Source organism: Perognathus longimembris, chromosome 16, assembly GCF_023159225.1.
Source record: "Perognathus longimembris pacificus isolate PPM17 chromosome 16, ASM2315922v1, whole genome shotgun sequence".
Lineage (NCBI taxonomy): Eukaryota > Metazoa > Chordata > Mammalia > Rodentia > Heteromyidae > Perognathus > Perognathus longimembris.
This window is the reverse complement of record NC_063176.1, coordinates 57656208-57681291: the sequence shown is the minus strand read 5'-3', so window position 1 is coordinate 57681291 and position 25084 is coordinate 57656208. Positions and strand designations below refer to the sequence as shown.

At 60.0% G+C, this 25084-nt stretch overlaps 1 protein-coding gene across 3 annotated transcripts in view; it reads right to left on the bottom strand.

Annotated features, from left to right (window-relative positions):
* The window catches only part of Zfyve28 (zinc finger FYVE-type containing 28), a 40821-nt gene extending 16400 nt beyond the window's left edge, over positions 1–24421 (bottom strand). For 2 of the 3 annotated variants that reach the window (XM_048364362.1, XM_048364363.1), the window contains exons 1-6: positions 24288–24421; positions 18408–18545; positions 16831–17033; positions 16058–16147; positions 14951–15040; positions 5753–5854 (exon numbers count right to left, since the gene is read on the bottom strand). In XM_048364362.1, the coding sequence (XP_048220319.1) occupies positions 5753–5854; positions 14951–15040; positions 16058–16147; positions 16831–17033; positions 18408–18515 (593 nt within the window). In that variant the 5' untranslated portion in view covers positions 18516–18545; positions 24288–24421. The remainder of the gene's footprint in view (positions 1–5752; positions 5855–14950; positions 15041–16057; positions 16148–16830; positions 17034–18407; positions 18546–24287) is intronic. The other variant, XM_048364364.1, reaches the window with a different exon arrangement.
* Positions 24422–25084: the final 663 nt, after the last annotated feature.

Here is a 25084-nt window from a genome sequence, read left to right as displayed (position 1 = left end):
CTGGTCCTCCCGCCCGTCCTCCACCCCCCACCCCCGCATCCCTGCCTCGCCTCATCTATCTTGTATGTGACATACACCGCCTGTAATAACCCTCGCTCGCCCTCCTTTGGTTTCCACGCCCCGGCGTTCACTCTAACAAACGGCTGTTCAGCGCAGTTCGCCCTTAGACCTCGCCGGAGTACACCGTCCTTACGGCAGTCTGTGTGTGTGCACACGCACATGGCCCTGAGTGCGCCATCATGCATGTTTGCATTTTAGATCTAACCGCCACACGTGTGAAACAAAACAGGCGCCGCTAGCCTCGCTGAGCCTGGCGTACCTCACTTCACGTGATTTGTCCTAGGTCCCTCCATTTCCCTGCAAATGGCATGTTATTCTTTCTGAGAGACGAGTAGAATCCTATGATGTATCTGTGCCGCATTTTCCTGACCCCCCTCATCAGCTGTGGGGCATCTGGGCTGTTTTCACAACGTGGCCGTTGTGAACAGTGCAGCGATGACCCTGGACATGCAGGTGTCTTTGCCTGGTTTGTGATGTTCTGGGTAGATAATGGCTGGGTTGTGGGGAAGTTCTAGGTTTAAGTTTTTGAGGATTTTCCAAAAAGCTTTCTTTTTATAACTGACGTTCCAGAGCCATTTGCCGGAACAGGAGAGTCTTCAGTCCTATGTTACGTGTGTCAAGGGAATCTCTGTTTTCAGTGCTGGGGTTTGAACTCGGCCCGCAGGTGGCTCTTCCACTCTTGTCCCCTCCCCAGGCCGCTGTGCTTGAGTGTGTCTTTTTCCTGGATATGGTCCGGGAGTTCTGCCCAGGGGCCAGTAGTGGGATGAGAGGCACGCGCCACCACACCCAGCTATCGCCAGCTTGGTGCCCAGTGGGCCTTGACCCAGCGTCTTCTCGGTATCCCCTTCCTGTGCTATGTGGCTGATTTTAGGAGTGAGCCAGTGCATCTGACACTACACTGGTTAGGAAGTAAGAAGCACTGGCTTAAATGTAGGGTTAAAAAAATTTTTTTTTCAACAAAGATAGCCAAGCAACAGCCCTAATCCAGGCACTGGGCATGGGGAGCAGCAGGGGGAGAAGAGGCCTGGCTGCTGCCGGCATAGCAGTACATACCTGCAATCCTGGCTACTCAGGAGGCAGATGCGGGATGATTATGGCCCAAGGTCAGACCAAGCCAAAGTATGAGACTTTAATGGGGGGGGGGTCTAGGGATGTGGCTCAAGTGGTAAGAGTGCTCTCCTAGAAAACATGAGGCCTTCAACTCACTACCCAGTACAAACAAAAAAGCCCCCACAGGCTTCGTGAGGCTTCGTGCTCACAGGGATACCTGCTGGCTCCGTGCAGCTGTTAGAAAGTAACCACCAAGTGGAGCTGTGGCTCAAAGTGGTAGAGCACTAGCCTCGAGCAAAAGAGCTCAGGGACAGCGCCCAGGCCCCGAGTGCAAGCCCCATGACTGACCGAGAAAAGAAAAAGAACCACCACTCCCCTCCACTCCACATGCCACTTTGTATGTTTACAAAGCCTATTCTGTTAAGACTGTATTTGTGGGAAGGGTTTTTTGTTTTTTTTTTGCCAGTCCTGGGCCTTGGACTCAGGGCCTGAGCACTGTCCCTGGCTTCTTCCCGCTCAAGGCTAGCACTCTGCCACTTGAGCCACAGCGCCGCTTCTGGCCGTTTCTGTATATGTGGTGCTGGGGAATCGAACCTAGGGCCTCCTGTATCCGAGGCAGGCACTCTTGCCACTAGGCTATATCCCCAGCCCTGTGGGAAGGGTTTTAAGCAGTAGATTACATTTTCTTAATACAAATTGTGCCACAAGATTTTCTGTTCTTTTGGTAGCTTTGATTACTTTTTTTGTGGAATTTGTCCTTCACAATCCAATTGTCCAATTTTTTTCATATCAAGCTGTTTGCAGCTATCTTCTTGCTGTCATCTGTAGTGTCTGTCCACTCAATTATTGGTAGTGGTTTGTATCTGTTCTTTCCTCTTGATTAGTCTTGCCAGGGATCTCTCTCTCTCTCTCTCTCTCTCTCTCTTTCTCTCTCATGTGCGCACACGCACACGATACAATAGTAGGGTTTGAATTCCAGGCCTTGCTCTTGCTCAGCAGGTGTTCTATGACTTGAGCCATGTGTCCATCCCCTTTGCTTTCATTATCTTTTCAATGGCATCTTGCTTTCTAACCTGGACCTCAATGCTATCTATTCTTCCCTTAAGGCTGGGATGACGGGGGTATGACCAGTTGCTTTGGTGGTGTTTTTGTTGTTGTTGTTGAGATGCCTCTCAAGCACTATTTTCCTGGGCTGACTTCAACCCCCAATCTCCCAGCCCCTCCTCCCTCGTAGCCTGGACTACCAGCGTGAGCCACAGCACACACTTGTGGTGTGTCCCGCTGCTGCCCTTGTTTCGTGGGGCTTTCCTCACCCGCTGTTTCTCTCTGGGCTTTGGCGTGGCTCTCCTCGAGCGGTCCTCAGACTCCTCATGTCTGTCCGGTCCTGTGGGGTCTAATCTGCCATCAGTCCCCAGCATTCTTATTTTTAGATTTGGAGTTTTCTTAGTTTTAAAATGTTCTCTTTAAAAATAGATTCCAATGTTTTAAGTTCTTCATTCTTTCACCAACTTTCTTCTATGTTCTTTAGTTTATCCACCATAATTGTGCTCAAGTCCTTAAGAGTTAGGTCTGGCATCTGGCCCCTCTGCTTGTTTTCTGGGCACCATTCACATCCACGTGACACCAGCCACCACCCACGTCCACGCAACACTGGCCATCATGTATATCCACGTGACACTGGCCACCATTAATGTCCTAACACCAGCATCACTCACGTCCACGGAACACCAGCCACCACCCACGTCCACGCAACACCGGCCATCACCCACGTCCACGCGACACCGGCCACCACCCACGTACACGCAACACTGGCCATCACCCACGTACACGCAACGCCGGCCATCATTTATATCCACGTGACACTGGCCACCATACATGCCGTAACGCCAGCCACCACCCACGTCCACGCAACACCAGCCACCACCCATGTCCACGCAACACCAGCCACCACCCACATCCACGCAACACCGGCCATCACCCACGTACACGCAACGCCGGCCATCATTTATATCCACGTGACACTGGCCACCATACATGCCGTAACGCCAGCCACCACCCACGTCCACGCAACACCAGCCACCACTCACGTCCACGCGACACCGGCCACCACCCACGTCCACGCAACACCGGCCATCACCCACGTACACGCAACACCGGCCATCACCCACGTACACGCAACACCGGCCATCACCCACGTACACGCGACATTGGCCATTTATATCCATGTGACACTAGCCACCATTCATGTCGTAACGCCAGCACCACTCACGTCCACGCAACACCGGCCACCACCCACATCCACGCAACACCGGCCACCACCCACGCCCACGCAACACCAGCCACCACCCACGTCCACGCGACACCGGCCACCACCCACGTCCACGCAACACCGGCCACCACCCACGTCCACGCAACACCGGCCATCACCCACGTACACGCAACGCCGGCCATCATTTATATCCACGTGACACTGGCCACCATACATGCCGTAACGCCAGCCACCACCCACGTCCACGCGACACCGGCCACCACCCATGTCCATGTGAACCTGGCCACCACTCACATCCATGCAACACTGGCCATCATTTATAGCCACGTGACACTGGCCAGCACCCACATCCACTTGATACTGGCCACCGATCATGTCCACTCAATACTGACCATCATTCACATGTCTGCTTGATAGTGGCCACTGTTCTTATCCACTTGATAGTGGCTGTCACTCCCACGTCCATTGGATATGGCCGAAGATGGACAAGAAATGCAGCCATCTCATTTTCTTGTCTCATTCTTTTTTTCCTCTAGTAGGAGAGTCGCTGGGCATAAGGTCATCTAGAGATGGCAGGTGTCGAGGGAGCTCCCTTCCCCAGTCAGGCCAACGGCGGCCTGTCCCACAGGTATTTCACTCAGAAATCAAGCCCAGTGGGTCTGGTGACGGCTGCTCTGCGCCTGGCGGGGCTCTGGCTTCCCAGAAGACGGGACAGAGTCTCAGAGACTCAGTGGTGCCCTTCTGGGTTCCAGCCCAGCCTCCACTCCCTCTGCAGGTAGCTCTGAGCCCTGGAAAGAGCCCGGAGTGTGGGGAGGGCTGGAGGTCTGCAGGCCCTTTTCCTAATAAGCATCTAGAACGGGACTCCTTCCCCGCTGCGGAGCAGGCACTGAGACAGGTGTGCAGGAGCACTGTCCAAGGCTCTGCACACCTGGGCTCCCACACCAGGGGGCTTCTCTGGCCCGAGCCCTGAGCCTGGGACCCGCAAACACTCAAGGGATGGGGGCCCCTGTGGTGGCACCCCACCTCCTCTTGAGGTTTAGTCTGGTCAGTCCTCACTTTGACCATTTTTCAAACCTATCCAGACTTTTCTAGTTGTTGAGGCCAGAAAATTGGCCTGTTACAACCTGAGGCAAATTGTCCCAAAGCAGGGGTCTCACCCACGTTAAAAAAAAAAAAAAAAAAAAAAAAAGGGCTGGGGATATAGCCTAGTAGCAAGAGTGCCTGCCTCGGATACACGAGGCCCTAGGTTCGATTCCTCAGCACCACATATACAGAAAACGGCCAGAAGTGGCGCTGTGGCTCAAGTGGCAGAGTGCTAGCCTTGAGCGGGAAGAAGCCAGGGACAGTGCTCAGGCCCTGAGTCCAAGGCCCAGGACTGGCCAAAAAAAAAAAAAGATGTGAAGATGGCTGGCCGTGTCTTTTATTTAAGGGTGCTCATTTAGGAAGATATCACACAACCATACCCTAGTCACCAGCAACAGAGATGTCGGGCTCCGAGTTCTCTCCCAGCACCCTATTTAGCCGCCTCCCTCTGGCTCTCTCCCACAGGGGTGGCGTACAGTCCCGAAGGCGGGGGTGGGTACACTCCATAAACACAGACCACAGGAGACCCCGCGGTGGCGAGTTCCTGGGCCTTTCACAGCAGATGTGGCCCCTTCCCTGGAGAAGCCACGGCCCCACGAGCTCCAGGTCATTTCTGACTGGGCTCACAGCCCCTCTGGCACCTCCTGGGGCAAGGGCCTGTGCTCTGTGTCCTCAAGTGAGTTCCGACCCCTGCTGGCTGTTTCTAGGGCCATCCTGTGCTATGCCACTCTAAGCAGGCCACAGGATGCTGTACTGGCCCCGTGGGGTCCCCAGCGGTCCCCTGCTGAGGGCGGAGGCTACCGTAGAGACCAGGGGCCAGGGGAGGAAACACGTGGGTGCCCAAGGCCACTGGACCAGCAGGCGCCCAGAGGACAAATGGCCATCTACCTCTGGAGGCCCCTGTGGGCTCTCCCGGAGCAGGGAAGCCACAGGAAAAAACCAACATGACACAAGGCTATGGGCTTTCAAAATCGCTAGGAATCTTACAAACCATAAGAACCAATGGCTGAGCCCCTGCGGCTCGAACAGAGGACATTTGGGGGCAGGTGTAAACGAAGGGTTGACACTGAGCTGGTCTGTGCACCCACCCTAAAGGAAGGACCACGTTTTCCATTCCCGGAAATGACAGGGGACAACCAGACAACGCAAAAGCAAAAAAACGATCTGGATCAGTCTGGGGTCATGACCGGCCCACAGGGAATACCAACCACCCCTGGAGGGGGCCGAATACCTTTGCTCAGCACCGCCCCGCCCCGCCTTGCTCTTCCCTCCCGGCCGCTCAGCCCTCACCTTATTTTCCGCAGAAGCGTGTGGAAGGGCCGGAACAGCTCGGACATGTCCTCCACCTTGCGATCCAGGTTCAGGGGTCCGTCTGCATAGACCACAAGGCCGCTGCATTCGAGACACAGAAGCCAGGGTGGTTAGGCCCTCTGAGGGCGTCCTAGAATCCCACCTTCAAGGGACACCCCCTGGTGTCCCCCAGCAACCCCACAGCTTAGTGCGGTACAGCTTCCCCCTTCACCTCTAGGTCTAAGTCTAATAAGTTTAGAGAAAAAGCAAGGAGAAGCACCACGCAGCCTTTATCACCTTTTGAAGTGGATTAGGGACATTCATAAGATAATCGTGACATTTGTACCTATCAGTGCTGCAAATTCAGCATCAGGATTTGTTACTAGGATCTTCCTCACTGACCATGAAGAATGGAGTTGTGAAGGCTCACGAGAATCAGGCCGGAAAGGATTCCCAACCCAAGCCTGAGGACTGAGGTCACGGAGAACCGGGGACCTGCGCCTGCGCCTGCCACCTCCCAGCCGGCTTCCTGGGCTTCCCGCCGGCACCCGGTGCTTTAGGAGGGGACAAAAACTGCCTTGCCCAGACAGGACTGACCCTCTCCCGATACCCACAATGCCTTGAGAGCTGTTCCCTCTCCAGGAGGGGGTCTGTCTGACCCTCCTCTGCATGCCATCCAGCTCAGCGCCTTTCCCAGCTGCCCCCCCCCGCCCCCAACCACCCTGACCATCATCCGCACACATGCTGGCCCCCGCAGCCCCACCAAGCACTGCCCCACTCTCAGTGCGCCTCCACCAGCCACATCCCAGCCCAGCTCTCCTACAGCGTCACCCCACGACCCATATCGGGGTGCTTCTTGCTGAGTCTCTAGGAAACAGACAGCTGGTCCCAGCGTGTCTCAGGGAAGTCCATCGGTCTGTCCTCCCATCTTTTCCACTGGAGTGCAGAGGAGGGCCGCATAGACTCCCTCCACAGGCGAGTCGCTGCGGGTCTGTCTGTCTGTCTGCAGGTGTGCTGAGTCCCGGGCACAGGGCAGCGCGCGGCATCTCCCTGGCTCTTATCTGGTTTATGGATCTCCCTCGAGTGGATGGTTCTGATCAAATGAGCCTAATTTAGGGGACAGATTTGCAAGACAGAGCATTCACGTTTGTGGGCAACCAGGTGTCCTCAGGACAGAGTGAAAAGAGGCAGACAGGGTGCCGGAGTGCATGTGTTGGAGGTGGGGCCTGGGTGTTGAGATGCTGCCCCGGCCTTCAGTCCTCACAGTCCCGTCAGAGAGCTGAGCAGTGGACAGGGCAGGTCCTCAATTCGGCCGTCCCTGCTGATCAAGGCTGAGCTGAGCCCTGCTCCCTGTGCCTGGGGCCAGCCTGGCGGTGGCCAGTTCCCTCGCTGTGCACGCAGCCCCGCGAGGGTGCGGTCAGGGATGGAGGCGGCACCAGCCGCTCTGGAAGAGCAGGAAGAAGGGGCTGCTGCCTGCAGGACCTGGCACGGTGCTGGGCTCCTCTGGAACCTCAGAAAGCAGCCCAGGAACTGTGTGCCTCCGCAGGCCAACCACCACCCCATCCTCCGCGCGAGTGTCCCTGCAGATGTGCCCAGCTGTGCCCCAGGGCCCAGGGGTGAGTCAGCTCCCACGCACGGGCACATTCAGGCCACGTGAGCCCACTCCGTGCCCGTCCTGCCCTCTGCTCAGCAGCTCTGGGAAGGGCGGGAAGGCACGAGGCCAGCTCGCTGCCCTGTCCCTGTGAACCAGGGCGACGCTGGTCGGTCTTGGGTCCCAGGAGCTCAGCAAACACCTGCACAGAGTCCAACTGGCCCAGACGCCAATGCCCGTGTGTGTTAGGAGAGTGGGACCCGGGCCCGGACCCGGGGCCACGTATGCCTGGGCCCAGCACGCATAGGAGTCCAGCTGGAAGTGGCAGGGTGGGAGTCTTTTTTTTTGGCCAGTCCTGGGCCTTGGACTCAGGGCCTAAGCACTGTCCCTGGCTTCTTCCCGCTCAAGGCTAGCACTCTGCCACTTGAGCCACAGCGCCGCTTCTGGCCGTTTTTCTGTATATGTGGTGCTGGGGAATCGAACCTAGGGCCTCATGTATCTGAGGCAGGCACTCTTGCCACTAGGCTATATCCCCAGCCCGGGAGTCTTTTTCTTAACATTTGCATTACCCTCCCTTAACCACTTCCAAGTGTGGTGCCACCAGGGAATTGCACACTACTGTGTAACCCTACCTTTCCTCACCCTGGAGGAGCACCCTTCTCTCTCCTCTCTCTCTCCCCACCCAGGCCAGCCTCAAGCCCACCGTCTCCGGACTCCAGGAGTTCACCCACGTAGGACACCTCTAGAGCGTGTGACCTGTGAGTGTCCTTTCCCTTAGCATGGGACTCAAGGTCGTCTTCACTGCGACGCGTCAGCATTCTGTTCTCCTGGGGACATGGTGTCTGGCTGTGTGGGCATGCGAGTTGTTATCCACACGTCCTGAGATGGCTCTTTGGGTTGTTTCCTCCTTTAGACCCAGCTGCAGCCAGCCATGGGCCAGCAGAGTCTGCGGCCAGTGCCAGTGAGCAGGGCAGTCGCTGGGTCAAGATTTTATTCTTTTAAACCAACTGATGGAATAATGTTGCCCAAAAACAAATATATTCTTTACCTGACTTATGTAACAAGAGCCCCTCTGTAAATCATCTTGATAATAAAAATAATACTACTAAAAAGGACTAAAATAAATGTGTTCCCTTAAACCCAGTGTGTCCCAGTCTGGGCCAGGGGAACTCAGTCTCTCCAGAGCTGGTCTCCTCCCTGATGGGTATCTCAGTCTCCCCGAGATGAGCAGAGCCCAGGCACACAGTGGTACGGCATGCGCATGCTCACTGTGTAACAGCAGGAGGGAGGCCTCCAGCCAAGCCGCTTCAGGTTCTGCGTGAGTGGCTGTAGCCTCTGCGTGAGCAGCTGTAGCCTCTGTGTGAGCGGCTATAGCGTGTGTGTGTGTGTGTGTGTGTGAGAGAGAGAGAGAGAGAGAGAGCGAGAGCGAGAGCCAGAGTGCGGGGCTGTAGCCTCTGTGTGCGTGGCTGTAGCCCCGTATCTTTGGGCCAGAATAGCTCTGTAGCCGGAGAGCGTGCTAGGCTGCCAGCCCCGAGGGAACCAGGGAGCATCCGCCTCGGGGCAGCCGAAGGACGGGCCTGAAGTCAATTTTGGCCCTGATTCCTCAGGTACACAGCCTCACTGTGAGGTGAGGAACCTGCTTCTGGGGGCTCTGTCAACAGGCCAAGCGACGCTGCTCCTCTCTGGGCTCTGGGCCCTGGCCTGTTCCTCCTGAGCACATACCTCAGTCTTCCTCCATTTCTTGGGGCTCCCCCCCAGGCACCCTCCAGGCCCTCCCTCTAGCCTGAGCCCCCTCCCCCCACAGCCCAGCTCGGCTCTGGGTGGACGGACCCAGGGCCAGCAGAGCCGACTCTGCCCATGTGGCACCAGTGGCCTGGGCAGGGAGACGTGGTTGTGTGCTCAGGCACAGGTGGTGAGGGGGCCCTGGCAAAGAGGCACCACTGTGGAACCCAGAAAGGGTGGGCGGGGCTGTCTGATACCCCCACTTATTTTAAACTGATGTGCTGCCCAAGAGAGGCCTGAGGGGCTTCCAGAAGGTTCTGAATTGCTTCCCTCTGGCCAGGCTGGTGGCAGGCGGTGCAAGGAGGTGCGCAGCCCAGAACGGTGGCCCTGTAGAGCTCTCTGAAGCAAGCCCCTGCTTGGACCCCAGCGGCTGTCCCAGCGAGGCTGGGGCTGTGCGCTAGGGGCCACTTCAAAGAACAGGCGGGTTTCCTGTGCTCCTGCAAGGCAGCGTCTATCCCAGAGACATGGCAGCCTGGAGCGAAGAGGAAATACAGACCCATCCCGCTGGGCAAGCAGGAGGTGCGGAGGACCCTTGTCCCCAAGGAACCGTGCTGTTTTGCTTGTACACACCGGGAAGTCAGAGCCAAATAAGCTCATCGTTTTCACCTGCATGAAGATGGCCACAGAGCGCGTGCTTGGGAAGAAAGCCACGTGACAGATGGTGAGGCCCTTGGAGGGAGGGACCCCTCCACCCCAGGGCCCTGTGTGAACGGGTGGGGCCCTGGGTGACCCCACGAGACCCCTGCTTCTCTCCAGGGACGTGTCACTTCACACCAACCTCCACATCCTCAGATGATGGGAAATTCCAACACTCAAGTCATTATGGGGTGTCAAGTGCCATCCCCCAGGTACGGGTGCGGTGATGCACACCTGCAGTCACACCACTTCAGAGGCAGGGGCAGGGGCAGGAGGGTCATGAGTTCAAGGCCTGGGGTACAAAATTCAGTCTCTAAATAAATAAACCAACACACCACTGGCCCTCGGGTGTGAGGTGAGCTGTGTCCCCCCTCTTTGGACTTGCTGACTGGAGTAAAAGCAAACTGCTGAAGAAGGAAGATGAGAGGAAGGGCCAGGGATCCGAGCCATTAGAGGATCCTGGAAAAGCCTCCAGGGACAGACAGGGACACAGCGAGGCTGGGTGTGCAGGATTCCCTGGGGGGCAAGCTCTGGCTCCTCTCCCCGGCAGGTCCGAGGCTCGGGCTCTGTCCCCATGCTCTGGCGGCTCCCCGTCTCCACTCTGTCTCCTACTTCCCACGTGGCAGTGCCCTGGTGCGCCGCAGCGTGTCTGTGCTCTGCGTCCCTGGGTGAACAGCCATGCACACCCCCAAACACAGGGCTTGGCCTCTGACCCCCAGAAGCTCAGAGATGCTCAGTGACACAGCTCCGTGGACTCGGGCCCACATCCACATGCCTCCTCCACACCATGATGCCAAGTGCCAACCCGAGAGCTGCCTCACCAGCCCCCCCCCCCCTATCGCCAGAGGGGCGGGGCTCCCCAGCCTTCCCGTGGGCCTCGGGCTGCCGTCCGCCTGGCTGTCAGGCTAGCGGGCTGTGCTTCCCTGCCAGCCCAGAAACTATGCAAACAAACCAATCCTATCCCTTGGCAGAAACCAGGGGACACCTTGTCCACGGGTCACTCTGCAACTTTGGTCACCTGAGTGGCCCCGCCAGGGGCGAAATCCGCCTCCCCCAAGCTGCACCTGTGTCCAGCAGACTGCTGCCCCATGTCAGAGGGCAAGAGCCCAGCCACCCTGCACTATCTGGGGTGGGGGCTCCCACCTCACCACTGAGCAAATCAGGAGGTGTTCAGACTCTTGGCTGCTCATCTGCCAAGGGGGCCAAAAGGCCAATCTGCCTACCAAGGGACCTCAATGAGGCCAGCAGCCTGAAGCCCTCCTTGGACCAGCACAGAGATTGCACCAACGCCAGCCTGGGGACCCCACCAAGCCCGGCCTAGGGACCCTACCGAGCCCGGCCTAGGGACCCTACCGAGCCTGGCCTGGGTACCTCACTGAGCCCGGCCTGGGGACCCCACTGAGCCTGGCCTGGGGACCCCACTGAGCCCGGCCTGGGGACCCCACTGAGGACAGCCTGGGGACCCCACCGAGCCCGGCCTAGGGACCCTACCGAGCCCGGCCTGGGGACTGAACTGAGCCCGGCCTGGGGACAGCATCAATGCCAGCCTGGGGACCACACTGAGCCCGGCCTGGGGACTCCACTGAGGACAGCCTGGGGACCCCACTGAGCCCGGCCTGGGACCCCACCAAGCCCAGCCTGGGGACTGAACTGAGCCCAGCCTGGGGACAGCATCAACGCCAGCCTGGGGACCCCACCAAACCCAGCCTGGGGACCCCACTGAGCCCGGCCTGGGAACCCCACTGAGGACATCCTGGGGACCCCACTGAGGACAGCCTGGGAACCCCACTGAAGACAGCCTGGGGACCCCACCGAGGACAGCCTGGGGACCCCACCGAGCCCAGCCTGGAGACCGCACTGAGGACAGCCTGGGGACCGCACCGAGGACAGCCTGGGGACCCCACCGAGGACAGCCTGGGGACCCCACCGAGGACAGCCTGGGGACCCCACTGAGCCCAGCCTGGGGACCCCACCGAGGACAGCCTGGGGACCGCACCGAGGACAGCCTGGGGACCGCACCGAGCCCAGCCTGGGGACCCCACCGAGCCCAGCCAGGGGACCCCACCGAGCCCAGCCTGGGGACCCCACTGAGCCCAGCCTGGGGACCGCACCGAGGACAGCCTGGGGACCGCACCGAGGACAGCCTGGGGACCCCACCGAGGCCAGCCTGGGGACCCCACCAAGGACAGCCTGGGGACCCCACCGAGGACAGCCTGGGGACCGCACCGAGCCCAGCCTGGGGACCCCACCGAGGACAGCCTGGGGACCGCACCGAGCCCAGCCTGGGGACCCCACCGAGGACAGCCTGGGGACCGCACCGAGCCCAGCCAGGGGACCCCACCGAGCCCAGCCTGGGGACCCCACTGAGCCCAGCCTGGGGACCGCACCGAGGACAGCCTGGGGACAGCATCAACGCCAGCCTGGGGACCACACCAAGCCCAGCCTGGGGACCCCACTGAGCCCAGCCTGGGGACAGCATCAATGCCAGCCTGGGGACCACACCAAGCCCGGCCTGGGGACTCCACTGAGGACAGTCTGGGGGCCCCACTGAGCCCAGCCTGGGGACCCCACTGAGCCCGGCCTGGGGACTGAACTGAGCCCAGCCTGGGGACAGCATCAACGCCAGCCTGGGGACCACACCAAGCCCAGCCTGGGGACCCCACTGAGCCCAGCCTGGGGACAGCATCAATGCCAGCCTGGGGACCACACCAAGCCCGGCCTGGGGACTCCACTGAGGACAGTCTGGGGACCCCACTGAGCCCGGCCTGGGACCCCACCAAGCCCAGCCTGGGGACTGAACTGAGCCCAGCCTGGGGACCACACTGAGGACAGCCTGGGAGCCACACTGAGGACAGCCTGGGGACCCCACTGAGCCCAGCCTGGGGACCACACCGAGCCCAGCCTGGGGACCCCACTGAGGACAGCCTGGGGAGCACACTGAGGACAGCCTGGGGACCCCACTGAGGACAGCCTGGGGACCCCACTGAGGACAGCCTGGGGACCGCACCGAGGACAGCCTGGGGAGCACACTGAGCACAGCCTGGGGACCCCACTGAGGACAGCCTGGGGACCGCACTGAGGACAGCCTGGGGACCGCACCGAGGACAGCCTGGGGACCCCACCGAGGACAGCCTGGGGACCCCACCGAGGACAGCCTGGGGACCCCACCGAGCCCAGCCTGGGGACCCCACCGAGGACAGCCTGGGGACCGCACCGAGGACAGCCTGGGGAGCACACTGAGCACAGCCTGGGGACCCCCACCGAGCCCAGCCTAGAGACCGCACTGAGGACAGCCTGGGGACCGCACCGAGGACAGCCTGGGGACCCCACCGAGGACAGCCTGGGGACCCCACCGAGGACAGCCTGGGGACCCCACCGAGCCCAGCCTGGGGACCCCACCGAGGACAGCCTGGGGACCGCACCGAGGACAGCCTGGGGACCGCACCGAGCCCAGCCTGGGGACCCCACCGAGCCCAGCCAGGGGACCCCACCGAGCCCAGCCTGGGGACCCCACTGAGCCCAGCCTGGGGACCGCACCGAGGACAGCCTGGGGACCGCACCGAGGACAGCCTGGGGACCCCACCGAGGCCAGCCTGGGGACCCCACCAAGGACAGCCTGGGGACCCCACCGAGGACAGCCTGGGGACCGCACCGAGCCCAGCCTGGGGACCCCACCGAGGACAGCCTGGGGACCGCACCGAGCCCAGCCTGGGGACCCCACCGAGGACAGCCTGGGGACCGCACCGAGCCCAGCCAGGGGACCCCACCGAGCCCAGCCTGGGGACCCCACTGAGCCCAGCCTGGGGACCGCACCGAGGACAGCCTGGGGACAGCATCAACGCCAGCCTGGGGACCACACCAAGCCCAGCCTGGGGACCCCACTGAGCCCAGCCTGGGGACAGCATCAATGCCAGCCTGGGGACCACACCAAGCCCGGCCTGGGGACTCCACTGAGGACAGTCTGGGGGCCCCACTGAGCCCAGCCTGGGGACCCCACTGAGCCCGGCCTGGGGACTGAACTGAGCCCAGCCTGGGGACAGCATCAACGCCAGCCTGGGGACCACACCAAGCCCAGCCTGGGGACCCCACTGAGCCCAGCCTGGGGACAGCATCAATGCCAGCCTGGGGACCACACCAAGCCCGGCCTGGGGACTCCACTGAGGACAGTCTGGGGACCCCACTGAGCCCGGCCTGGGACCCCACCAAGCCCAGCCTGGGGACTGAACTGAGCCCAGCCTGGGGACCACACTGAGGACAGCCTGGGAGCCACACTGAGGACAGCCTGGGGACCCCACCGAGCCCAGCCTGGGGACCACACCGAGCCCAGCCTGGGGACCCCACTGAGGACAGCCTGGGGAGCACACTGAGGACAGCCTGGGGACCCCACTGAGGACAGCCTGGGGACCCCACTGAGGACAGCCTGGGGACCGCACCGAGGACAGCCTGGGGAGCACACTGAGCACAGCCTGGGGACCCCACTGAGGACAGCCTGGGGACCGCACTGAGGACAGCCTGGGGACCGCACTGAGGACAGCCTGGGGACCGCACTGAGGACAGCCTGGGGAGCACACTGAGGACAGCCTGGGGACCCCACTGAGGACAGCCTGGGGACCGCACTGAGGACAGCCTGGGGAGCACACTGAGGACAGCCTGGGGACCGCACCGAGGACAGCCTGGGGACCCCACCGAGGACAGCCTGGGGACCCCACCGAGGACAGCCTGGGGACCCCACTGAGGACAGCCTGGGGACCGCACTGAGGACAGCCTGGGGAGCACACTGAGGACAGCCTGGGGACCCCACTGAGGACAGCCTGGGGACCGCACTGAGGACAGCCTGGGGAGCACACTGAGGACAGCCTGGGGAGCACACCGAGGACAGCCTGGGGACCGCACCGAGGACAGCCTGGGGACCCCACCGAGGACAGCCTGGGGACCCCACCGAGGACAGCCTGGGGAGCACACCGAGGACAGCCTGGGGACTGCACTGAGGACAGCCTGGGGACCCCACTGAGGACAGCCTGGGGACCGCACCGAGGACAGCCTGGGGACCCCACTGAGCCCGGCCTGGGGACCGCACTGGGGGATGAACAGCCACTTCCAGACTGTGAGTAAGAGAAGGTCCTGTCCCCACCAGCGGGGACGGGCCACCAGGGTTCTGCTCCACGACTGTCGGAGAGAAGGGCACTCACCACACAATGGCCAGCCTGGGGATGGTGAACATGAGGGCTGGCTCATAGTCATCAATCATGTCCTGGGTCAGGTACCCGAAGTCCAGGGCCCTGGCCAAGGGAGACAGAACGAGTGGGCATCCATGGTCAGTGCCAGGACGCTGGGGGGAACAGCCCGCTCCCCTCAGCCTGGTCCCCCAGGGGATGGGCCGGGGTGGGGACCCGCACCACACAGGGGCCCCGCGTGCCATGCGGGGGGCTCCTCTCTGCAGGAAGGCCCAGGCAGGAGCGGCTGAAGCTCATTTTCCAGCTTCCCTCCGGCCCCAGGAAAGGACAGAAAACACAGGGGGCACTGGGTGCCACTGGGTGTCCGACACCCCACGGAACAAAACAGGCCGCGCAGTCCTTGCTCTGTTTAACCAGGCAACCGAAAGAATGCAGGTGACAGGAATAAACACGGGACAGAAACATTCCCCACACAAGACAGCGCTTCCTGCGAAGCCGGCCTGCTTCCAGCCCAGCCACGCGACGGCTCCGCTGACCCCGTGAGCAGGTGCTGCTGCCGTCAGGGCCTCAGAATAACAGGTATTTTCTGCCACCTTGTTTTCTGGCAATCTGAGACACCTTGCCAAAGAATAAACAGTCTCTTCTAAAAATACACACGTAGGGTGTGACTTAGCCAATTTTGAATCACTTAGTGCCCACAGCACTATACAAATTGGAGAAATACTCCAGGAGAAATCCTGACTGCCACGTCCAAATGGCAAACTCTGACTTCAGATGACTGCATCAGGTGGAGGGGCATCCAGGGCCACGCTGCACGACACGGCTAGCAGGCCCCATCCCAGGCCCTGGAGGGGAGGAGCAGTGGGCGTGAGGAGGGAGGGAGGGAGGGAGGAGGCGCAGGGGTCTGGGTGGAGGCGTCAAAGCAGAGCATTTTGCACCGTGCTCTATCACGTGACTTCTGCAGTACCGGCCACCCTGCAGGCCCGGGGCCTGGGGATGGGCCACCAGAAGGCTGGGTGGGGAAGGCCGGGGACCAGGGCCTTCCAAACGCTGGAGTCTTTGGTAAGGGGCTCTGCCGCCTTTGCCGGGCCTGCGGCAGGGCAGGGGGAGCAGCGCGCTCACCTCTCCACCGTCTCGCAGAACAGCACGATGACCTCCTGCTGCACGTAGTATTCCCTGGGAGACTTCACCGGCACCATGGCCGAGACGTAGCTGCAAACAGCATGCAAGGTCAGGCCTCCCCATGAGGTAACACATGACCCCCCCTCACCACCACCCCGCAAATCGCAATGCTGCCCCAGGTCCTAACTGCATAAATACACAACCCTCGGCGTTAGTGACACTGTAAATCGGAGCTCCTGCCAGGGCAGACCTTGCTGGGCTCCGCAGCCCGCACCCTATGGGCCCTGACCACCCAGATACCGCTACCGTCCCACGGGCCCTAACAGGCCAGGGGAGCAAATGAACGCGTGCGTGGACGGGTGGTGGACAGCACATCGCCCCACGAGGACAGCAGCCCGGGAGCCGCCCTGGCTGGACACCGTCGCGGGGTTCGTTCAACTGCTCCCCACACTCCCCACAACAACACTGACTTCCTTCAAAACCACTGAATATCCAGGGACGAGGGAAGAAAGTAAAATGTTCCTGCCGGGCCCCTCGTCCACCCCCCAAAAGGGCCTTCTCTCCCAGAGGCCCATCCAAGCCAGGACCCTACACGACCCTCCTGTCACATCGCCACTTGCCCCCACAGGGCCCCAGGGGTGAACCCCACAAACAGATGGCGCCATATTCGCTAACTTCCCCATGATCTACTTGGAAACACCAGGTTGAGCCCCTAAGAGTTGGCAGCCCCCGACTCGGAGGGCAAAGGCTCGGTGTGGGGTCTCTGGGGTCACCTGAGCTCAAACTCTGCAAACAGGACGTCGAAGTGCCTCAGCGCCTCCCGCATCTTCTCTGTGTAGGTGTTGAGGTCCCGCAGCGCCTGGTCCCGGAGGGCGCCCCGCACGTCCTCCAGGCTGCGCGTCAGCTCCTTGGCCAGCGGCCGCATGGCCATGCTCTCCAGCTCTCGGTTCATGATGATGGAGCCAGCGGCCAGGCACTGCGGGCAGGAGGGCAGAGAACAGGCTTGGGAGGAGCCCGGGGCTCTCGGGGTCACCCAGTCCCCAGGGTGGGGGACTCGACCCTGTGTGCCCCAGGGCCAGGACGGGCACCTGCTACTGACTGGCCCTCTCTCCTGAGGCCTCCGTTAACTTCAGAGCAACCACGGCAGCAGTGCTCAGTGTCTGTTCCTGAGAGGGGCGTGCTCCCCACAGGGGCCGGGGAGGCGGGCAGGGCACGGGGGCTGAGGAGAGGGCTTCGCGCAGCAACCCCGGTGGTGGGGCTCCCGTCCCCTCCAGTCCAGCGCACAGGGTGGCTGTGGGTCAGGAGTCTCCAGAAGCCATGCTCAGGGCTGCATCCCCGGTGTAACATGCCAGGGCTAAGCTGACCCCCAAGCATGACAGCCTGCAGGGAGACCTCGGACAGCCCCTCAAGGCTGTAGAAACCCAGCCACCTTGGAACCAGACTCACCCCCCCGAGAATGCCAGGCTCCTGGCTGGTGAGGAGCCCTCTGACCACAGATCCTCCCCGTCTGCCTGGGCCTCCAGGGCAGAGTGTGGATCCAGAGATCAGGGGCAGAGGTGTAGCCAGGCCTTGGGGGGCCCTCTTGGGGTGTGGATGCCTACATACCTCCTCGGCCTTCACCGCTTTGGGGCAGAACCAAGCAACCAGCCCACCCGCAATGACCAAAGGGGACAATTTCCTGAGCAGCGGAGCAAGAGGGCCCAGCTTCAGCTTCCAGCCAGCCCTGGTGTGGGGCGTGGATCTGGGGCGGGGGGGCAGCAGTCCTGGGGCACACGTGACTCTCGGGCCAGCAGGCAGGACCTCCACACAGCAGCCCTATGCCCAGGCCGGAAGTGGGCACCATGTGCTGGGGTCACGACACCCGACTGGAAACTCCGGAGGATTTCCTAGCCAGTGGCTTAGAGGATGGGGGGGGGGGCGGGGGCCGAGGGGGCTGTAGAGATGACGGAAACAGCACAGAGGAGCAGCAGCAACAGGCTGCAGTCAGACTCCTGGACCTCAAGGCCTACAGAGCATAGCCGATGAGAGGCACCTGGGTGTCCCTCGGTGAGGCGCAGGGAGCCCTTGGGCATGGGGACTGCACCTCTCGATGCCTCAATGGGAAATAAATACAAATATCGGATGGACTCTGTAGGAGAGGATATCATCACCAATACTGGTGATGTCCTGGAGCCCTGTGAACCTCATCAAAAACCACGTGGGAAACCACGTGTGCAGTTGCAGTGCGGGGGCTGGGGCTGTCTCCCTTGGGCAAGCCCCGGCCCCTGCGGTGCCCACAGTGTGCTCCAGAGCAGAGGCTGGACAAGGCCACTGCAAGGTGGCACCGGGACCCCAGCCAGCCACTCTCTACCTCAGCGCCGAACCACAGCTGGCCGGCCAGGTTGTCGTGCCGGATCTCCTCGGGGAACTTGACGCAGAAATCCCGGGGGGCGCGGTCCTGGGGGATGCACTCATCCATGATCTGGTTGATGATGTTTAGCACGTTGTCCTGAAACACAAAAGGAGCGAGCATGCCGACACCACATCCAGCCAGATGCACATGGCAGGCACACTGGGACTGCAAAAGCCGTCCCGTAGCATGCCTCTGCTGGCTGTACACTTGCTATGGAAGGGCCACACGTCCCAGGAATGTTCCCAGAGAGGACAGGAACTCCGACGTTCATCCCCGAGACCCTTCCTCGGTCACGCGAGGCCAATGGGGCCTCTAGCGTGGGGCTGGAGAGCGGCTGGGAGATGACTCTGGGGAACTTCCCCATGACACGTGGCCACAGCTGGGCCGTGCTTGCCCTTCTTTCCTGCCGGGCTCCCTGCAGGAGGGGCTGTGTCCACCTCGACCACCTCCCTGCACGCCTGTCTAGGTTCTCCTAAGGGCGCAGGGAGCAAACGGAGCTGCTGGGTCAACACGCTCACATATGCATTGGCTTTTGTCTGCCACGTCTCGGTGTGGCTGCTGTTTCCAGCACAGGCCCGGGCCACGCTAGGTGTGTCAGGCATTGCCGGTCGGGAACATGGCTGAGAGGACCCCGTGAGGCGGGTCTCTGCTGCGTACACGCCAGGGGACACTGCACTGCTGCGACTGCAGAATTTGCACCCTGTGGGGGATGAAAGGGCCTCTCCAGCCAGGTGCCAAGGACTCGCACCTGTAGTCCTAGCTGCTTAGGAGGTGGAGAATCATGGCTTGATGCCAGCCTGGGCAGAAAAATCTATGAGATTCCATCTCCAATTAAGCAGCAAACGCTGGGCTAGAGACATGGCTCAGGTGGTACAGCACCAGTCACGAGCATGAAAGCCTAGCAAAAGCGAGTTCTGAGTTCAAGCCCTAGGATACACATGTGTGTGTGCGTACACACAGCCTCTCGGCTCTGTCCTGGCCTATGGCTAACCTTAATGAACCACGTTTGTTTTAAAAACTTAAATTATGCAGATAGGAATGTGGCTTAGGGGTAGACTGCTTGCCTGGCATAAATGAAAACCTGGATTCAATTCCTCAGCACCACATACACAGAAAAGGCCGGAAGTGGCGCTGTGGCTCAAGTGGTAGAGTGCTCGCCTTGAGCAAAAGCAGCTCAGGGACAGAGCCCAGGCCCTGAGTTCAAGCCTCAGGATTGGCCAAAAAAAAAGAAAAAAAAGACCCTAAAATTATTTTACTTTACTTCCTCATGCTCAAAATACAAAGTACACAGGCTGAATGAATGCTTTGTGTTTTCGAGGAAATCAGGCTTATTGTATCTTGAATTACATCTCGCCCTTCCTTTTCAAATTGCTCTGTTCTTTAAGCACGCAGAGAATTACATCTGAATTTTCCTTTCTTTGCACACTGCTCACAGGAAGTCTACGCGACGGCAAAGTACAGCAGCAGGGGAGGCTTTCTCCGTGACAATACTGCAGGCGGGGCCTTTCCTCCCAGGTCCCGTCGGCGCTGCCCTCGCCCCAGCGGTTGATCCTGCATTCTGCCGCTGTCACTTCCTGTGGGACATGCCGTTGTGCAGCTCTTGATGGACAGCTATACAAACGGTGGCGTGCGGTCTCCCCCTGCCTTTCCTGCAGTGCAGGGATGATGTTTCTGGCTCTCCGCCACCTTACGTAGTGCTGCAGTCACTGACACCAGTGACTTGCAACTGTGGGGAATTTCTTTAGGACACAGATCTCTAGAAATGAGTTACAAAGTCAAGAACGAGAAGTGCAGCTGCAGGCTCTGATTAGATTCTGCCCAGCTGCTTTGCAGAAAGATCAATCTCACCGACTCTCACCCTCAGGGATTCTGGATCTTGACGTCATTCCCTTCTGCCCTCCGAGGCGGACGTTTCAATTTCTTTTTAGAAAACAGATATGGAAAATCATGCTAAGTGGGGGACATGGGACTAGAGAAGCCTCTGCACTCAACCCTGAGACACAGCTCTCAGGCAGTGTAAGGAAAATGCTATGCCTTAACGACACAAAAGAAAATAACATCTAGCCAATAACGGAAGGGTGAGCTGATCACGATGCTTTGAACTTATAAGCTGACGTGTTGAATGGTAATCCCTTTTGTACAACTACTTAAAGGTAAAGAGAAGAAATAGTATCTAGCCAACATCGAGTGGTGCTACTGTTATTACTTTCTAGAAGCCTTCCTGGGTAGGAAGGCCCCATTATAGGGTCCAATAAAAAATAACAGCAGGGGGCTAGGAATATGGCCTAGTGGCAAGAGTGCTTGCCTCATATACATGAAGCCCTGGGTTCGATTCCCCAGCACCACATATATAGAAAACGGCCAGAAGGGGCACTGTGGCTCAAGTGGTAGAGTGCTAGCCCTGAGCAAAAAGAAGCCAGGGACAGTGCTCAGGCCTTGAGTTCAAGGCCCAGGACTGACCAAAAAATAATAATAACAGCAGTAAGAACAAGTTAGTGCAGGGCACCGCCCACCAGTGTGCACCAGCCTGCACAAACCCTGGCTGGGTATTCTAATGCCAACCAAGATGTAGTGGCAGAAGACAAAAGTGACCTCTCCCAACAATAGCCCTCACAACACTGGACAGCAAAAAGGAGGTCCCTGAGCCTGAGTCGGGGCAAGCAAGTCAGGTCCTGGCAAGCGAGGTGCAGCCTCCGGTCAGAGCTGAGAGAGATGGCCCCCGGGGGACCCAGAGGGTGGAGCCCCAGATTGTGGAAGTGGGGAAGAGGCCTTCGCTGGTACTGGCTAAGGATGGGAAATCCCTGCTTGGCATCATGGAAAAGAAAAGGGTCAGGGGTCCTGGACAGACACGGTGCTGATCTGCCTGAGACCTTAAACAACAAGATCCGGAGGAGCAAAGGAGAGTAGCGGAACATGAACTATTTTTGCCAGTACAATTAATAATTTATAAGACTTTTTTTGCACTACTGGCATTTGAACTCAGGGCCTCTTGCTTGCCAGGCAGCTATTTTACTACCATGTCTCCCCCACCCCCACGCCCCTTTCAGATAGTTTTGCAATAGGCTCTTGCTTCCTCCCCAGCCAGGAGCACACGGCTGGGCACTTGCCTCTGTGAAGCTGGGATGACGGGCACTGCCACCAGATGGAGTCTTGCAGATTTCTTTGCCCAACCCTCCTGACCTCAGCCTCAAAGTAGCTGGGACTACAGGCATGGCTCGCAGGTGCCCAGCAGAAGAAAGTTCTTGAAATAGGATACTAACTACCAAAATTCTTCGAGAAGAAATAGGCATTCATATCAACGAAAAAACATATACAACAATAATATATACATATATATATAATGTACATACACACACTTCTTTTTCTTCCATTTTCCTGACACACGGCTCCTAAGCTCCTTGGGGTCTCTGAAGGTCAAGGCTGCCTTCTCTGACAGAGAGCTGACTGCTGGCTGGTTCCGCAGGCAGCTTCAGGGTGCGGCTGGTCACCCGAAAGACCAAGGCAGAAGCAGGGGGCTGCGTCCTTCTGCCCCATCCCTCAAGCTTGGGGAGGCCGAGCTGACTTTCCATGACTGTGTCTATGAAACCTCCACAAAACCCTAGAAGGACTAGGTTCAAGGACTTCCATGTTGGTGAATGTACCTGCAATCCAGGGAAAGGGCTCTGCAGCAGTGAAGGGCAGAAGCCCCCGTGCTCAGGCCCTTCCAGATCTGTGTGCCCCTGTGCCTTGCTGAAGAACTTCCAGACTGATGGACCTCTGTGCAGATACCCCAGGCCTGTGGGGCTCGGCACCGTTCTGCATACGCCCCAGGCCCATGCAGCTATTCACCTCTTGCAGACAGCCCGGGCCTGTGCGTCTCGGAACTTTTGAGCAGGTGTTCACCATATCCCTCATTATTAAATAGTAAAGGTAAGTTCAGCATTTTCCTGGGTCCTCTGGACCCTCAACCTGTGGCAGCTGACACTGCAGGCGGTGTCAGAGCTGAATGTGCGGATGACACCCAGTGTGCCAGATGACACCTGAAGCATCTGAGAACAGCTTGGCTGTGTGGGGAGCCCCACGCCCCGGGGGTCGGTGTGCTGAGTGCCTGGGTCAGCATGGACTCTCCCTTTGCAAGGGTATCGGGACAGATCCCATACAACACCCACTGCTGTTCAACAGAGCACCAAAAATCGAAGCAATCAAAATCTGACCTTTCAAAAGCAATACCATGTAGAATACCAAGAAAAACAGAATTCTGGATGAACCGAGCAATGTTGTATGAGGTGCCTGTGACAAGGACTGGGAAGAGTTGAGATACTGGGGGGGGGGGGGTGCGCGGCCCCCCGGGGACAAGAAGGGGAGAGACCATCCCTGGTCCTCGGAACATGCTAGGACTGAGCTGTGTGATGTCCGGGGTGGGGGGGGGAGGTGGAGGAGTCATGGGGTCCACGCCTGGAGCTGGAGGGGGAGGGGCTGAGCTGTACAGGGGCAGGCACAGTGCGGCCATGCAGGGCCGGGGAGGAAGAGACCGAGCGCGGTGCCCAGCACCTCAGAGGCTGGAGAGGAGAAGCAAAGTCACCAGGGGAGCGGAGAAGCCGCGGGGGGTGGGAGGTGAGTGTGGGGCGAGGACCGCCCCCTTCCTCATCACTGACTCGGCCACAGACCCCCCCGCAGGGCAGCAACGCCGGGAAAGGGGCCACGGCTCTGCGGCACATCACCCCCTCTCCGACGCACTCGCCACGCTGCTGGAGACAACACCACTCAAGAAAAGCACCCAGGCCACGGGACGGGGACGGGAGGGAGCGGCACGCGTCCCCCACAGGGACCACGCCTGTCCCCTCTGTCCCCGGAGGGCCGCGGAGGGTGCGGCCTCCAGCCCCGCGGAGCATTCCCGCCATGGCGCGCCTTCGGAAGGAGGCCCCGTGACCGCTGGGCCCCGGCCAGCGCGGTTCTCAGCGTGAGGCTGCAAGCGGCAGTTCTGAAGGGACGGGACAGACTCCTGGGTGGAGGCTGTCACCCCGCAATGCAAAGCCACGGAAGCCAAGGGAAAAGGGGCGCAGATCGTGAGCTGGCCCCCAAGGTGCCCTGCTGGGGCGAGGCCCCACTGGATCAGGCCAGGTGGACGGAGGGCGCGGAGGAAGGGACCCGACTGACCAGCGCTGGTCTGCCACAGGCCTGAGCCAACCCAGCGCCACCAGCTCGGCCACTTGGCAGGGCTGCGTGGGTGGGACCCCGAGGGCCACAGTGACCGAGCGGCGGCTTCCCGCCGGCTGGCACGTCAGCCCCCCCCCCCCCCACCGGACGCTGTGGGAAGAACACCGAGGCCGGTCCTGAACTACGCGCAAGGGCCTGCCTGCCCCTGGGCAGAACTGCGCCCTGCTCTGCCCTCCTGCCGGGGCGCCCGGGAAAGCCTGTGGCTGCCGCGCTCGGGGAGCACGTGGCGGCAGCCGTGGTCGCGAGGTATTTTTAGTCGCTGCTCCGGGGCTGTCTGGGAATCATGCAGCAGAAGCTCGCAGCACGGTGAGTCAGCAGCAGAGCCGAGGCCGCGTCCCGCGACGGCTCCCTGCGCGGCGCCTGCCAGCGGGCAGATCCCAGCCCGGCCAGCCGCTCCTGCCGGGCTCCCGCATCTCCTCCCGGCCTCTCTCCACCCCGGGGTCCTGGGTGATCGGCCACCTGCCAGCCTGCTCTCGGCCCAGCCATGACCTGGGCTTGCTTGGTGTCTCCAGCACTCCGAGGTGACCCTGGGGCTGACCCCATGGAACGCAGGGAAGTATCTGGACACTCACCCAGGCAGGACCGACCTTCCCTGCAGGGCAACCCCCGTCCCCCGTCCCCCCGCCCCCCCGGCCGGCTCACCTGGCAGGAGCGGAACTGGCTGACGAGCAGAGTGCACCGCTGGGGGTCCTTGCGCCCGTCTAGACTGTCCAGCTCCGAGGCCACCTGGTTCAGCTCCTCATCAGCGTAGTAGAACTGGGCCAGCAGCTGCGGGTCTGACCTCTGCAGGGGAAGGCACCAAGGGGGTAAAGTGGGCGCTGATAGGAGAGGAGATACTGTAGTTCGTGACCCTAGCCAGGCCTGGACCTCGAGCCAAGAGCAGTCTGGAACCTTCCGCCCTGCCCAGTACCAGGTTTGTCCATCAGACACCCATCAATCAAGATGCACTGCACACCTAAACTGACATGGTGAATTGAAACACTTGTGAACAACTATTTAAAAATTTTATATCTATATGTGTGTATACACACACACACAGTTTTTTTTGGCCAGTCCTGGGGCTTGAACTCAAGGCCCGATCACTGTCCTTGACCTTCTTTTGCTCAAGGACAACACTACCACTTGAGCCACAGCGCCACTTCCAGCTTTCTGTTTATATGTTACTGAGGAATCAAACCCAGGGCTTCATGCACACTAGACAAGCACTCTACCACGAAGCCACATTCCCAGCCCCACATAATTTTTTTTAAAGAACCATTAGGAAGGTCACCACCGCCTGTAGGGTTCTAGCTGGAGCTGCAACCCCGTCTCAGAAAACTGCCTGAGGCTGTGGGCATCAGCTCTGGATCTGCACCGGATGCCGAGGTCAGACACTGTGGCCTCACCAGACCGGCAGCTCTGACGGGAGAGGGCTGCAGGGTCTGTGGGCTGGTGGAATC